The sequence below is a fragment of the Microtus pennsylvanicus genome, chromosome 2 (genome assembly GCF_037038515.1).
Source record: "Microtus pennsylvanicus isolate mMicPen1 chromosome 2, mMicPen1.hap1, whole genome shotgun sequence".
NCBI classification, from domain to species: domain Eukaryota; kingdom Metazoa; phylum Chordata; class Mammalia; order Rodentia; family Cricetidae; genus Microtus; species Microtus pennsylvanicus.
Genome location: NC_134580.1, coordinates 4779201 through 4794071, shown reverse-complemented (window position 1 = coordinate 4794071; position 14871 = coordinate 4779201). Strand labels below are relative to the sequence as shown.

At 46.8% G+C, this 14871-nt stretch overlaps 1 protein-coding gene across 6 annotated transcripts in view; it reads right to left on the bottom strand.

Moving 5' to 3' along the window:
* The window catches only part of Mroh1 (maestro heat like repeat family member 1), a 70606-nt gene that overhangs the window by 20038 nt on the left and 35697 nt on the right, over positions 1-14871 (bottom strand). For all 6 annotated transcript variants that reach the window (XM_075959646.1, XM_075959644.1, XM_075959649.1 and 3 more), the window contains exons 13-22: positions 8336-8409; positions 6137-6256; positions 3069-3176; positions 2618-2762; positions 2358-2398; positions 1912-2053; positions 1537-1589; positions 989-1096; positions 628-747; positions 217-339 (exon numbers count right to left, since the gene is read on the bottom strand). In XM_075959646.1, the coding sequence (XP_075815761.1) occupies positions 217-339; positions 628-747; positions 989-1096; positions 1537-1589; positions 1912-2053; positions 2358-2398; positions 2618-2762; positions 3069-3176; positions 6137-6256; positions 8336-8409 (1034 nt within the window). The remainder of the gene's footprint in view (positions 1-216; positions 340-627; positions 748-988; positions 1097-1536; positions 1590-1911; positions 2054-2357; positions 2399-2617; positions 2763-3068; positions 3177-6136; positions 6257-8335; positions 8410-14871) is intronic.

The window sequence follows — 14871 nt, the reverse complement described above, 5'->3', positions numbered from 1 at the left end:
GATTTGCTTCTGGGAGGCCCTCTGCTGAGCAGGGAGCCCAGGCCCAGGGATACAGGCTGCCAAGTGGCTGCACAGCAAGGGGCTTTGCTGTCACTCTGAGCCTGAGGGTGCTTAGCCCAAGCCTTGAGTTTGAGAAAAATAGAGAGCTGCAGTCAGAGGAGCAGGAACCCATCCTACCACAGACACAGGCCTCCATTCTGGGTAGTCTCTCCTTACCTTAAAAATGTTAAAGATGCCGATGGACTTCCTAAACACGTCTGACCTCACAAAGTCCTCCAACTGTGCTAGAGTGTCCTCAAGGTGGGTAATGGCACAAATCCCAAAGCAACAGGCAAGGCCCTGGAGAGGTGCACAGGTGTGCTCACACTTGAGCAAAGTGGCCCACCTGCCCACATGCTGTGTGGGGACAAACTTACACACACAATACATATACATATGTACACAGAGTACCATGCACACATAAACCTAAAAGGCACATTGTATACACGTGAACACATGTAGAAGCAGGTAGTGTGGCACACGTGCATCCATGTACCTGTATAGCACACATGAACATGCATTGGCTAGCAGCCTGAGAGGAGGGAGATGCCTAAGGCCTGGTAGCCCTGGGCATTAGGGGCTTCTTACCTCCTGCTCTGCCTCTTCCTGGTATCTGGCTGTCTCCAGCAGCTCTCGAAGGTGTTTTCTCACTACCTCCTTACTTGAAGCAGCACCCAGTGTGGTTCCTATGCACTTATACAGAAAATTCTGGAACAAAGGCAGAAAATACACATGCACCTGACTCCTGATGCACTATGGTGGCACTGCTAATGGAGCACTGTGTTTCTCTCTCTCTGTTTGTTTGAGACAGGGTTTCTCTGTGTAGCCCTGGTTATCATGAGACAAAGGCACAGACAGGAAGAACAGGAAAATCAAACACTAAAAACACAGGAGTTGGGACTGTGGACTGTGCAGAGACCCCTGTCCCCAGCTGGCTTGTCCTGGGCACCTTCTCCTGAGCTGTCCCATTGTAAGAGGGTAGTTGCTTGCACATCTCCTGACTCAGCTGGCAGATCCACGTGTTGTCAGATACCACGGTCAGGGTGTCTCGTAGGAACTGTGGATGAGAGTACCAGTGAGTGGCTGGCTGTGGGAGGGCCTAAGGCCTGGGCATGTCACATGATAACCTCATGGTGACCCCTGCTGGTAAGTGATCTTTGAAGGTGGGCAGCTATAAAACATGCTGAAGCACAAATTACTCTGGACTAGGTTGGGAACAGAAGGAGAAGAAGGATAGACCACTTTCTGTGGCCAGGATGGCCCAAAGTGCCTCAAGTTTGGTGCTGGCAGTCACAGAAATATGAGGCCCACCACCAGCGTCACCCCAGGCTCCACCCCTGCTAAACCCATTCCCTAGTCATACCACCAGGTGAAGTGAGGTAATAAGTCCCTTGGAAGACACAATATACCAGTCCCACATTTCCAGCCCTCCAAGCCCAGGCCCAGAGTAGACCAGAGGAGCACAGACAGGCCCTTGATCTTCTATCCATCTCTCACCATGAGAAGCTTTTCTTCCCACTCCTTCAGTGACAAGGTTTCCTCAGTATGCTCTGAAATGACCAGTAACCCTGTTGGCTGAGGTCCTGCCAGGCAAGTTCATCCCAACATGCACGAATGGATGCTCAGTGCCCACCTCTTTGTGTTTTGAACTCCCAGGAGGCATGCAGCAGCCAATCACACTACAGGTTGCACCCACTTCCCACATGTCACCAGGTAACACCTCTTGAGATATCCAGTCCCTTTCTTAGATTACAGCTAAGATTATTTCTTCCAATTTACAAAACCCAGGTTTGTATCAGCCAGCCTTATGATAGACTGGGTACAAATGGGGTCAGGGATGGCTACTGGGCTCCTTAGTCTCACTGGCCTCACCATCTAGGTACTCCAGCAGCACAGGCATGGTTGTCTCCCACCGCTGGCCCAGCAAAGGGTGTATATTCCGATGCATCACCTTCAGGAGGCGCAATGAGGCTGCCCCACGTCCATCTCCCAGATAGGGATTGGAAGACACAACCTGAAGGAGGGGGAGGAAGGGGGTTGCCTAAACATGGAGTCACCTGCACTTCCTGGGGGAGATGTGGCAGGACAACTTCCCAGGAGTGAAGGAAAGCCAGCAAACACAAGGTGGGAGGCACCTCCATGAGGGGACGGCAAGGGTCAGAGCCTGCTGCAAGAACTGACAGGGACTCTGAAACACGGAGTCCACTCCTCTACTGGAGAGTAACCATGATCAAGCCGACACCTATGTGAGTATCCCGTTAAGGACAAGGACAGTGTCAGCCAGTGTGCTTGAACACTATAACAGATGCTCTACTTACCAGCAGTCTCGTGGTCATAGCGAAGGGAGATGGGAGGTTTGCTGGACAAGAAACACAAAGATTGTTACAAGGTAGGGATAGGTCTGAGATGAAGGATGGGGATCATATGCAGAAGCAGGGAGCTGGGGTAGGATGTCATGTGAAAGCAGCGGCTGGGGAAGAGATCAGCGGCAGGGGCAGGGCAAGGGCAGAGGGCCAAGAAAGGATAAGGTTTAAGGGCATTGGTGTGGGTCAGGTTCAAGGTAGTTGGGCCTCCACACCATTCGAGTTGTACTGGACGAGGAAAGCATCTGCCCCTGCCTCCTGCCTCTTCAGGGCTAAATGCACAAGGCTCCTGCAGAGTGGGGTGAGGGCCGCGGTGAAGCGCACTGGGGTGAGGAACTCGAGCAGGTAGGGCCAGAGAACCTGAGGGACAGAGGGCCATGGTCTGTGAACTGCAAGCACTGGGCACGGCCTCCAGGGCAGCAGAGCTGATAGGATTTGGTTTCCACATCTATACAGGAGCAGGGCAGCTTTACAGGACCTCAAGCTAAGGCAGACAATGTGTCCTGCCATTGCAGAGAAGTCCTCCAAGCCCAGCCCAGCCACTGCCCTCTCCAGGCCTCCCTCCACTCCACTGTTCACTTGTTACCCAGGTCAGGGATGGGGAGGGCAGGGAATCTCAGGAAGAGAAAGCTCAGGCGGCCTTGAGTCAAAGACAGACACACTCACACTGTTCATCCTGTCCACTGTGGTGCTGACCAGATAGAGGGTGCGGATACTGACTGCCCGCACACTATCTGCTGCCAGGTCCTCCCCATCAGGGCCGGGTTTCTCAGGCTAGGGGAAGAGGCAAAGTGAGAGCACCCCCTGATTAGCATGAGAAAGGAGAAGACTGGCAGGGAGGGAAACAGGCAGACCCACCAAACCTGCCCCCCAAAGAGCACGTCTGCCACCTTCCATAAGGGTCACTAAAATCACTCGGGAAAAGCTGGTGAGATGACTCAGTTCCGTAAGACTGACAATCCGAGTGATTCCCAGGTCCAATGGCACAAAGTTGTCCTCTAAGCTCCATGTGGCAGTCGTGACATAAGTGTGTCTGCACTCATATACATACATACATTATACACACACACACACACACACACACACCTCTCCCCGTGGGCTCCTAAACCTTGGCAAGGCTTCCTCCAAAGGTGGGCTTATCATCCATGACCTCTACTATTTCAAGACAAATGCAGGATGCACCTGTGAGACTGTCGAGCAGGTAAACACACTATCAAAACCTGATAGCCTGAGTCTATCCTCAAGATAGCCATAGTGGAGACAACCAACTTCTATATGCTTTCCTCTGGCCTTCATACATGTGCTGTAACACGTAAGAGCACACACACATAAATTAGTAAATGTGATCTTATGAATAAGGGAAAGTAGATCTGGGAGAAGTTAAGAGAGAGAGCAGGGGGTGGATATACTCAAAATACATTATATGAAATGCCCAAAGAATAAAAAATTAGCTAGGCAGTGGTGGTGCACGCCTTTAATCCCAGCACCGAGGAGGCAGAGGTTGGTGGATCTCTGTGAGTTTGAGGCCAGCCTGGTCTACAGAACAAGTTCCAGGACTGACTGACTCCATAGTTATAGAGAAACCCTGTCTCAAAAAACCAAAAAAAAAAAAAAAAAAGGGGACTTGAGATGGATCAGTGGTTTAGAGCACTTATTGCTCTTACAGAGAACCTGGGCTAAATTCCCAGCACCCACGTGGTGGCTCACAAAAGCCCTTTTCTGTGGTGCACCAAGCATAATATATATACAAACATGCAGGCAAATATTCATATACGTAAAATGAAAAATAAATCTAAATTTTTAAGAATGTATTTTATATATATGAATGTTTTCATCTGCATACCAGAAGAGGATACTGGATCCTATGGAACTACAGTTATAGATGACGATGAATCACAATGAGGGTGCTGGGGATTGAACTCAGAACCTCTGGAAGGGCAGACAGTTCTTAACTGATGGACGGTCTCTCCAGCCCTAATTTTTTTTTATATTTATTATTTATTATGTATACAATATTCTGTCTGTATGCCTGAAGGCCAGAAGAGGGCGCCAGACCTCTTTACAGATGGTTGTGAGCCACCATGTGGTTGCTGGGAATTGAACTCAGGACCTTTGGAAGAGCAGGCAATGCTCTTAACCACTGAGCCATCTCTCCAGCCCCAGCCCGAATTTTTTTAAAATTATATTTTAAAAGAATAAACACAGTAGTCCTGTTTGAGGTATTGCGTATACCACAGTGACAGAGTGCAGAAGGTGGTCACACGTGGTGGTTTGAGTAAGAAATGTCTCCTGTCCCCAGCTGATGACACTGTTTGAGGAGGTTGTGGAACCTTCAGGAGGTGGAGCCCTGCTGGAGGAAGTGAGTCACTGGGGGTGGGCTTTGAGTGGTCTTGCCCCACTTCCTGTTCACTCTTGTTTCATGTTTGCTGTTGAGGATGTGAGCTCTCAGCTTCCTGTTCCTGCCACCATGCCTGCCACTGCTGTTGTATTTCTACCCGATGGACTTCTGGAACCAGAAGCCCAAACAAACCCTTCCTTATCTAAGTTGCCTTGGTCATGGTGTTTTATCATAGCAATAGAAAAGAACTAATACATGTTTCTATTCTGAACTGACCTTAGGACAATCTAGCTTTGCTAAATCCAAGAAACCAAATCCAGAGCTGGCAACCCAAGAACTTTAGTGTATAACTGCTCTACCTGCACACATCTTCTCATTAGAGAGCCCAGGACCCTGTGCACAGCAGGCCAGCACAATGCCGCTGAGCTGATATAGGTATGAATAATTTGCATTAGTATAGATTTTGCTTTATTTATAGAGATTTAAGGTCAATTTTGTTATATGTATAAATGTTTCTGATGTAACTTACTTGATAACTGTTTTGTTATATGTAATTTTGCTATGTTAAGGTTAAAGCCTTCCTTTTTTTTGTTTAAACAGAAAAAGGGGAAGTGATGTGGGAGTGTCATATATCAATCTGTTGATTTCATTGTTTAAGCAATAAAGAAACTGCTAGGCCCATTTGATAGGCCCACCCTTAGGTGGGTGGAGTAAACAGAAGGGAAGGCTGGGAGGAAGAGGAAGTGAGGTCAGACTCCGCAGCTCTCCTCGCCGGAGCAGACACCTCAGAGAGACGCCATGCTACCTGCTCCAGGGAAGACGCACACCATGCCCCAGCTCCGACCCAGGATGGACTTAGGCTAGAATCTTCCCGGTAAGCGCACCTAGGGGCGCTACACAGATGATTAGAAATGGGCCAGAGCAGTGTTTAAAAGAATACAGTGTCCGTGTAATTATTTGGGGCATAAGCTAGCCGAAGCCGAGCCGGGCAGGCCGGGCTGGGGTGTTTGGGGACGCAACCCCGCCGCCGCTCCCTATTACTACACTGAGCCGTGCCTCCACCCACTGCTTGCAGTCTACTCTATCTGGTCTTACCTTGCTCTCCTTCAAAAGAAACTGGTGTGTTTAGTAACTTATAAAATAGAAAAAAATTAAAGAGAATAAAGTTTCTGTCTTCTGCCTCTGCTTCTGAGTTGGAAATCTGTTGAGTGGACTCAAGAAATGAACAGACCCTGACTCAGAAACCAAAGGGAACCTCAGCCCACACATAGCCACCTGCTACCAGGCCAGCTTCTCTTGGTAACCAGTGCTAACAGTGCTCAAGAGATACACCAGCCGAAGAGCCTGGCATCCAACAGATCCAGAAACAGGTGGGTCTGTTGGTAGTAGTCCTTACCTCCTCCGGGGGCAGAGCACACTGCTGCACAATGTAGTCAACCATCACCTCACCTCCAGGCTGCTCCAGGTAGCCATGGTGGGCCATGGCACTTATCACCTGCACCACAGCCCGTTTCACCTGCCCAGAACCAAGAGAGGTCAGGAAGGGGCACAGGGCACACACCTGGCCCTGTGCTATGCCTGCACCCACATCTATATGTGCACCACATCTGTGCCCACACCTGTATCGGTGCCCATGCCCATATATACCCACACCACAACTGTCCCTACAACTGCATCTGCATCTAGACTCAGAGACACACTGGTATGGATATCTACACGCACACCCGGACCCACACCTGCTGTGGTACCTAACACCTGGCTTTACACAAGTTTGCTCAGCCCTCGGCTAACAGCCTTTTAGCCACCATGTAACATATGCAGTTCTCAAAAGAAGGCCTCTTTTCCTGCTACCCCACATACATTCTCGCCCTCCTCCCAGCTCCTCAGAAGTTACCTCATCTCAGTTACCTTCCTTCAGGCACTTTTACCAACCTTCATCCTCAAGGCTATGAAAAGAGCTCTGCTGAACAGCTGCTCCAAACCACCCTGTCCTCCAGGCTTACCTCCCCACTCTACATTCACTGCGTCCTGGTGCCTAACAGACCTGTCCTATCTGCACTTTTCATCTGGCCTTAAGCTATAGGGCTGGTGTCCTTCAGGGCTGGCTCCTCTTGTGTGTGACACCCGTATTTCCTGGCTGTTTGGTCCATCCCCCAGGCCATATTTCTCAGACCTTTAACTACCACCCAATCATTCCTAGTTCTGAGCATGCATAGCAAGCCCCAGTAGCTAAAATCAGTGATATTTACTCAGGGCCAGTGTCTCCTCTAGTCCACCATACCCTAACTAGACACTGGCCTCTGCCCCTAGTCTTAGCCCCTTGCATGGGGCCCACTCTCAGGAGCCTTCAGACCCATGAGAATGTTTTTGCTTCCTAGAATGTAAGGTCAAATGCAGCTGCCCCAAGGAAGTCTCCTGAGATTACCACCCTGTATCCCCATGTCACACTCATCTGCTGTGCTGTCTATGGGAACAACGTGGTCTGGGTTGGTAGTCAAGTGCCCAGTCTGAGCACGTATGTGCCCATTCGACACTGTGAACATCACATTGTTTGGACCCTGTCACAGGTATATCAGGGAAGACTGTGCCAGGATATAAAGGTCTGAAGGCTGTCAATTTGGACTTTGTGTCAAAAGCTTCTGAAGAAATAACAGTAAGATACACAGGAGGTCCCTGGAAGTTGCACAACGCTGCAGTAGCTCTCAGGGAAGGCTAGCATCCTGTTGCCTCTGAGCAAGCAGGCCCTGCTCAAGGGAATAGTGCTCAGAGGGCTGGAAAAGATCTACCTTGCCCAAAGAAGAGTCTGACCTGTTTCCTAGACTCCTGGGAACCCTTGAGATATCCTATTTGGTAAGAATGTCTCCTGATCTGGGGCCAGGGTCACCTCCCACAGTAAAAGGCCTCAGGTAGGAGACTGCAAGCCACATGGTAAAAGTCCCATTTATAGAAGGACCGGAAGCTGAGTGAGGTCATACAGACAGCCCAGCACATCCACATAACAGGGCTAAAGGCTCAGGACTCTAAGACTAAAGAATGACCTTAATTGGCAATACGCCTATGTGTGGTCACACATTATTGCCCTATCCATAAACGGCAATGGGAAGCTGCAGGTTTGGGCATGCCTGCACTCTGTCCCAAGGGGTGTTTTCCAGCTGATTTTTGTTTTTGAGATACGTTATGCAGCCCAGGATAGGCATGAACTCCTCTCCTATCTCAGACTCCCAAATGCTAAGATTACAGTCATGAGCTCCCACACCCAGCTCCCCAGCTGATTTAAACAATCCCTGCAGTAAGTGAGGGGTATACCAGCTGCCTGAGTTCTGAGTCCTTCTGGGGAATAGCGAACCTCAGGGTGGTGCTAGAGCCCTCTGGGTCTATGACAGGTCCCAATCCTGAGGTGGCTTGGATTCACTAATGGTTCACTAACAGTGTGGAAAGGTAGCCTGTTCACACTATATGTGTTCCTCTCTCTGCTTGCTTGCACCCACAGACTAGGATAGGCACTTCCAGTGTTCTCGCCACTCTTCTGTTGGTTGCGATGAGCCAAACTAACTGGTCTATGCCAACAATGGCCACGCTAATCTGCCCACTTTACCTTATTGTTGGTATCCAGAAGAGGGAGCCTCATGGAAGAAAGTATAAAGGGCTTCTTAACCTCCATTTGAGCAGCTGCAATAAACAAACAAGATAGCTTAGTCCCTGTCAGCCTAGACCAGTCATCCTATCCACATCTACCTTGAAGTCTCAGTCTCAGGGGACCTGGCCTCACTTGGTCCTCTTGTAGAAGGAGGACATGGCATAAGACCATTGCTCTGAAGGAGAAAAAAATTCCCAAGTAACATTTTACCAATAAAAAGTTATAAGGGATTTGTATGTCGTTGAAATGCAGTGTACTGCAAACTTTGCAAGGTTAGGGGAAGCAGAGCAGAGTCTACAGCAATGGAATTAAGGAAATGCCGCAGTTAAGCAGGAGCCACAGACAAAACCATCTGAGACATCTATCCTGTCTTTTGTGCACCACTAAATGGTGCCCCCACTCTGAGAGTGCTCAGTTCTCTGTACATGAATTGCATGTGCACTTGCCCTCCCTACCCAATATGCTTGCCTTGCCCAATGTAGTCGACTTTCTAAGATGGTCACCTTTAAAAAGAATTGCTTTCTAGCTCATTCAAAAGAAGTCATCGTGGGCGGTGGTGGTGCACGTCTGTAATCCTAGCACTTGGGAGGCAGGCGGATCTCTGTGAGTTCGAGACCAGCCTGGTCTACAGAGCTAGTTCCAGAACAGGCTCCAAAGCCACAGAGAAACCCTGTCTCGAAAAAAACCAAAAAAAAAAAAAAAAAAAAAAAAAAAAAAAAAAAGAAGTCATCGTGAAAGCACAGTACCAGTAAGAGATATGGGGGAGCTGTAGGCAAGGCCCCAACCAGCAGCTGGGGACAGCTGTGACGCAGAATACCGAGTCCCTGGGAACAGATTCAAAGGGCTCTGCCTTCTGCTCAGATTGTGTTTTCTGTAAATTACACCCTCTTTTCTATAAAATACTAAATCACAGTGGCTTACAGATTCATTCCTCAATCTCCAGCTTCAGCAAATAATGATGATGAATTTAAGGTGGGGGGCGTGCTGGAGGGATGGTTCAGTGATCAGGAGCATGTGTTGTTCTTCCAGAGGATCTGAGTTCAGTTCCCAGCGCCCATGTCAGGTGGCTTACAGTCATCTCCAGGAAAATCTGACACTTCTGCTCTCTGTGAGTACATACATTCATATGCACAAATCCATAAACAGACATACACATATATAATTAAAAATAACAAAAAGAGGGCTGGAGAGATGGCTCAGCAGTTAAGAGCACTGGATGTTCTTCCTGATGGCTCACAACCATCTGTAATGAGATCTGGTGCCCTCTTCTGGCCTGCAGATGTACATGCAGGCAGAACACTGTATACATAATAAATAAATAAATCAAAAAGAATTCAGGCAGTGGCAGTGCACACCTTTAATCCCAGCACTCGGGAGGCAGAGGTAGGCAGATCTCTGTAAATTCGGGGCCAGACTGGTCTACAAGAGATAGGTATACAGAGTAAAGCAAGGTGGGAAATCAGAACAGAGATAGAGAGAGCAGATGGAATTAGAGACACCATGTAGCTGCCAAATGAGACAGATGCCAGAAAACCTTACCAGTGGGCCACAGCACGTGGTGATCCACAGATTAATAAAAATTTGGTAATTCAAGATGTAAAAGCTAGCTAGAAATATGCATAAGCTAGTGGCCAAACTATGTTGTAATTAAAAAAAAAGAGAGAGAGAGTTACGGGACAAGTTCCAAAGCTACAGAGAAACCCTGTCTCAAAAAACCAAATAAATAAACAAACAAGCAATCTTTTCTTTAAAAGTTAACTAAGGAAGAAAAAAAAGAGGACACTGGACACAATGCAGGTAACACACTGTTTGTGAGCATGTTTTCATTATATAGATGTCCAATGAGAAAGATGTCATCCTCATCCTAATTTCACAAGCCAGGAGCTTGGACCCAGAGGGCACATGGCCCTCAGAACACAAACTCCCAGAGCAGCAAAAGGTAGAGCCCAACACAGAGGGCGGAGGCCTCAAAGAAAGATGGCCTTATCTCCAGTGCCCCGGCACCCCCACTCTAAAATACTTCTTGAGCCATTTCTTTCCTGCCCCGGAGCCACCACAACCAAGTCCTGGTAGTAAAAACATAAGATGCAGAAAAAATGAGATGTGTACTATAAAAGATCAGACAATAGAAATTCCAAATCTGACCTGTGTCAAATGCACAGAGTATAGAAGATGCTGAATAATATTCATGACCCTTATAACTGAGGTAGGAAGCAAAGATGGTAACACCATGAAACTTCTGTGAACAGAGTCTGGAGACAGTCACCAGGAAGTGGACAGCTTCAGTGCTACAGGAAGGAGCACTTCACAGAGAGTACTGGTGACAGCCACACCACAGTGGGGTTGTGCTCAACATACTGAATTATGCCACTGTATATGACATCATTTTAGAACAAATAAAAATAACACCAGGGCTAGAGATGCGGCCGAGCTGGCAGGGTATTTACCTGGCAGACATAGGGCTCAAGGTTGAATCCCCAACACCAAATAAGAAAAAGTACAGGGTAAACACCCAAAATCCCAGAAGGATGAGGAGCTCAAGGCCATTCTCAGGTGTAAAACAAACGCAAGGCCAACCTGGGATACCTGACATATTATATTAAAGAAAAAAATCAAATGAAACAAAAATATCAATGATCAGCTGAGCACAGCAGCACCTTTAATCCCAGTACTTGGGGGCAGAGGCAGGGGATCTTTGAGTTTGAGGCCAGCCTGGTCTACATAGTGAGTTCCAGGACAATCAGGGATATATACAAAGACTTTATATCATAAACAAAATAAATAAATAAAAAGCAAACAAACAAACAAAACTAAGTACAGCTAGACCCTAGAATTTTATAGATAAAGACAAAAAGGTGTAGACGATAAGGCTATATTATTCAAGACCAGGACAGCTGCTGCTCACTGGGGTAGAGGTTCATCTGTGCTATGTAAATTTTTAAAAGAAATTTAAAAATGAATCTGTGTCCTACCTGGAACTCATATTGAAGCCCAAAGAATGTCTCATTCAAGTTCATCTTTAGAGGACTAGGGTCCTATTTTATATGGCTTTAAATTCACAGAAGAACTGAGGCAAACCTGAGTTCAGAGCGCTACCTAGTGTTAAAGTCATAGAGTTGACTACAGGCTCAGACAACATTATAATAAAACAAGACTCCAGGAAAAGTATATGTCGTGTGCTCCATCCTTGCCAGTACCAGGACTTGGCTGATTTGGATAATCTTGGGAAAGATAGCTTGTTTTGATACAGTCTGACACATAAAACAGCTAAATAGCGGCTTGCTGCAAAATGAGTTACTCTGGCTAGGATGCAAAGGATTGGCTTCGCTATGATGGGTATTTTAGAAAAACAGAATGCATACCTACAATCTGAAATTTCTGGTTCTACATACACATCCGACTAAGTGTGCACAGAAAAAATGGAAACAATAGCAGTCTTTACTGAAAAAAAAAACTGAAAGAATCGACATATCCATAGCCAAGCAAATGAGTAACTTGGAGATTAACTCCACAGTTCATCACACTCTCACTCACACACACACTTCATTAACTGAAAATAGAAAAATAAATCAGATACAAAATACTCCATACGGGGGGCTGGAGAGATGGCTCAGTGGTTAAGAGCATTGCCTGCTCTTCCAAAGGTCCTGAGTTCAATTCCCAGCAACCACATGGTGGCTCACAACCATCTGTAATGAGGTCTGGCGCCCTCCTCTGGCCTTCAGGCATACACACAGACAGAATATTATATACATAATAAATAAATAAATATATTTAAAAAAAAAAAACAAAATACTCCATACGGTGCAATTTCCCTTTCTTAACACAGAAGCATCATCTTGAGCTGGATGCTACCTCTCAAAGACCTGTTGGTGGCTCCTGGGCACTACCACAGCCTTTCCTCATTCTTCACCCAGGTGGGAAATAATGTGCTCGTGTTATCACTTACTGAAAAGAACAGTTACCATCTGGGCTTTTTCCAAATGTATTTTAAGATATAAATTGAAAAGCATCTTGACTCTGTATTTATGAAATCAAGCAGTCTCTACGGTAGTTTACAGAAAGAAAGGAAAACCACAATGAACTATGTCCAGATAGAAAACATCCTGTTCCCTGTATGCAGATATTTCCATATGAAGTGCCAGAGTAGAACACAGAGGAAAAATTTTAACACAGGTAAACACAGAGTGGCTTCTGAAGCTCACAGATGCAACATAAGAATTAACTCAGGTTGGGCAGTGGTGGCGCACGCCTTCAATCCCAGCACCGGGAGGCAGAGGCAGATGGATCTGTAATTTCAAGGCCAGCCTGGTCTACAGAGCGAGTTCCAGGACAGTCAAAGCTGTTACACAGAGAAACACTGTCTTGAAAAACCAAACAAAGACAAACAAACAAAAAGAATTAACGGTAGGGGGGCGGTGGGAGATGAGAACAAGAGGGATGGAGTGGAGAGTGATGGAAGAGAGATCTTGACAGAGCCACTATGGGGTTAGAGAAAGTAAGTCCCAAGATTCCACAAGGATGACCCCGGCTAAGACTTCTAGCAATAGTGGAGAGGGTGCCTGAACTGGCCTTCCCCTCTAATCATATTGGGGAATACCCCAACTATCATCATAGAGCCTTCATCCAGTAACTGATGGAACCAGATGCAGAGATCCACAACCAAGCACCAGACTCAGCTCCAGGAATCCAATCAAAGGGAACAAGGGAGGTGAAGATCATGATGGAGAAATCTACAGAGACAGCTGAACCAAGGTCCTGGAAACTCATGAACTCTAGACTGACAGCTGTGGAGTCTCCATGGGACCAAACTAGGCCCTCCATATGTGGAAGACAGTGGTGACGTTTGAACTATCTGGGGGGGTGATGGAGGAAGGTCATTGGCTAATAAAGGAACTGCCTTGGCCCATTTTATTGGTTAGGACACAGGTAGGTGGAGTAAACAGAACAGAACGCTGGGAGAAAGAGGAAGTGAGGTCAGACTCGACAGCTCTCCTCTCCGGAGCAGACGCCTCAGAGAGAGACGCCATGCTCCCAGCTCCCAGGCAGACGCACGCTATGAAGCTCCGACCCAGGATGGACTTAGGCTAGAATCTTCCTGGTAAGACCGGTGCTATACAGATGATAAGAAATGGGCTAGTCCAGGTGCGAGTTAGCCTAGAAGAGGCTAGGTAGAAATGAGCCAAGCAGTGTTTAAATGAATACAGTTTGTGTGTTGTTATTTCGGGCATAAGCTAGCCGAGCAGGCGGCTGAGGTGTTGGGGACGCAGCCCCGCCGCCGCTCCTATTACTACAAATGGCGCCCAACGTGGGCAACCGTTTCCACATAAAGCCTGAGACAGCTTGGGAAGTAATTCTAGAACAAAATGACAGCTTTGTGCATGGTTTCTTGGTAGCAACAATTTCTCGGGTCTACTCTGCTTGCTAGAGGCAAGCAAGCGCCTCATCTAAGAGAGGCTTCCTGACTCAGCTTTAGCTGCAAAGCCTGCAGCTTATTAAGAGGTCCTGCCACGAAACACTTAAATGGTGTTGACGAAAAGCTGAACACATGCTTTTCGGTTTTAAGCCGTAGCAGGAAAAAAGCTGTGCCGTTTAAAAATGCCAGCTTTCTGGGCTGTCCTGCCAGGGCAAACTCTGACTCTTTTACGCAGGCGGTTCATGTGGTTTGCAAGCATAGGCTGCTGAAGCTCGCTTGCTGGCAGGGACCTTGGCAGTAAACATGGCTACAGTCAGTACCTCAGCCATGAGGCTGGAAAGCTAAGGAATGCGCTGGATCTAGCCGGCAAAGCCACGCCTTTAGTCCTACTGAGATTGCTTGGTAAATTAAAGACTCATGTGGTCAGAAAAAGAGAGATATACAGTAAAGAGAGATTCAAAGACAGAAAATTTCTGAATGGTTTAAAATGTGTTAAAATATATGCAGACTAAAAGTTAAAATTCTTAAAGTAAACCTCTGTGACTTCAAGGTGTGTTAGCACACGCCTTTAATCCCAGTGCCTAAAAGGCAGAGACAAACAGATCTCTGTGAGTTCAAGGTGTAGTAGCAAACACCTTTAATCCCAATGCCTGGGAGGCAGAGACAGGCAGATCTCTGAGAGTTCAAAGACAGCCTGGTCTACAGAGATATTCCAGGTAAAAGACAACCGCTCAAAAAGCAAAAAGTTAACCTAAGAATGTCACATCTTAGATTCTTAAGCGCCTAGTGATTTAAAGGCGCAAATCAAAAGTGCTCCTGGATAGTAAAAAATTGCAGATTCACAATAGGACAGATTCAGACCACTAAATGAGTCACACTGTTGGATGAATGTACGTAGGCTTGGGAGAGAGAAGAAAAAGAATATAGAAAATAAAGTTAATGTTTTAAAAAAAAGGTAAAGTCTTTAAAGAGACAGAATAAAGTAAAGTGAGTAAAAATAAGCCATGTAAAAATGGAAAATTCACAGAGAGTCTGGATTATGTACATTGTGTTTTCGTTAAAATTTTTGACTGTGAAG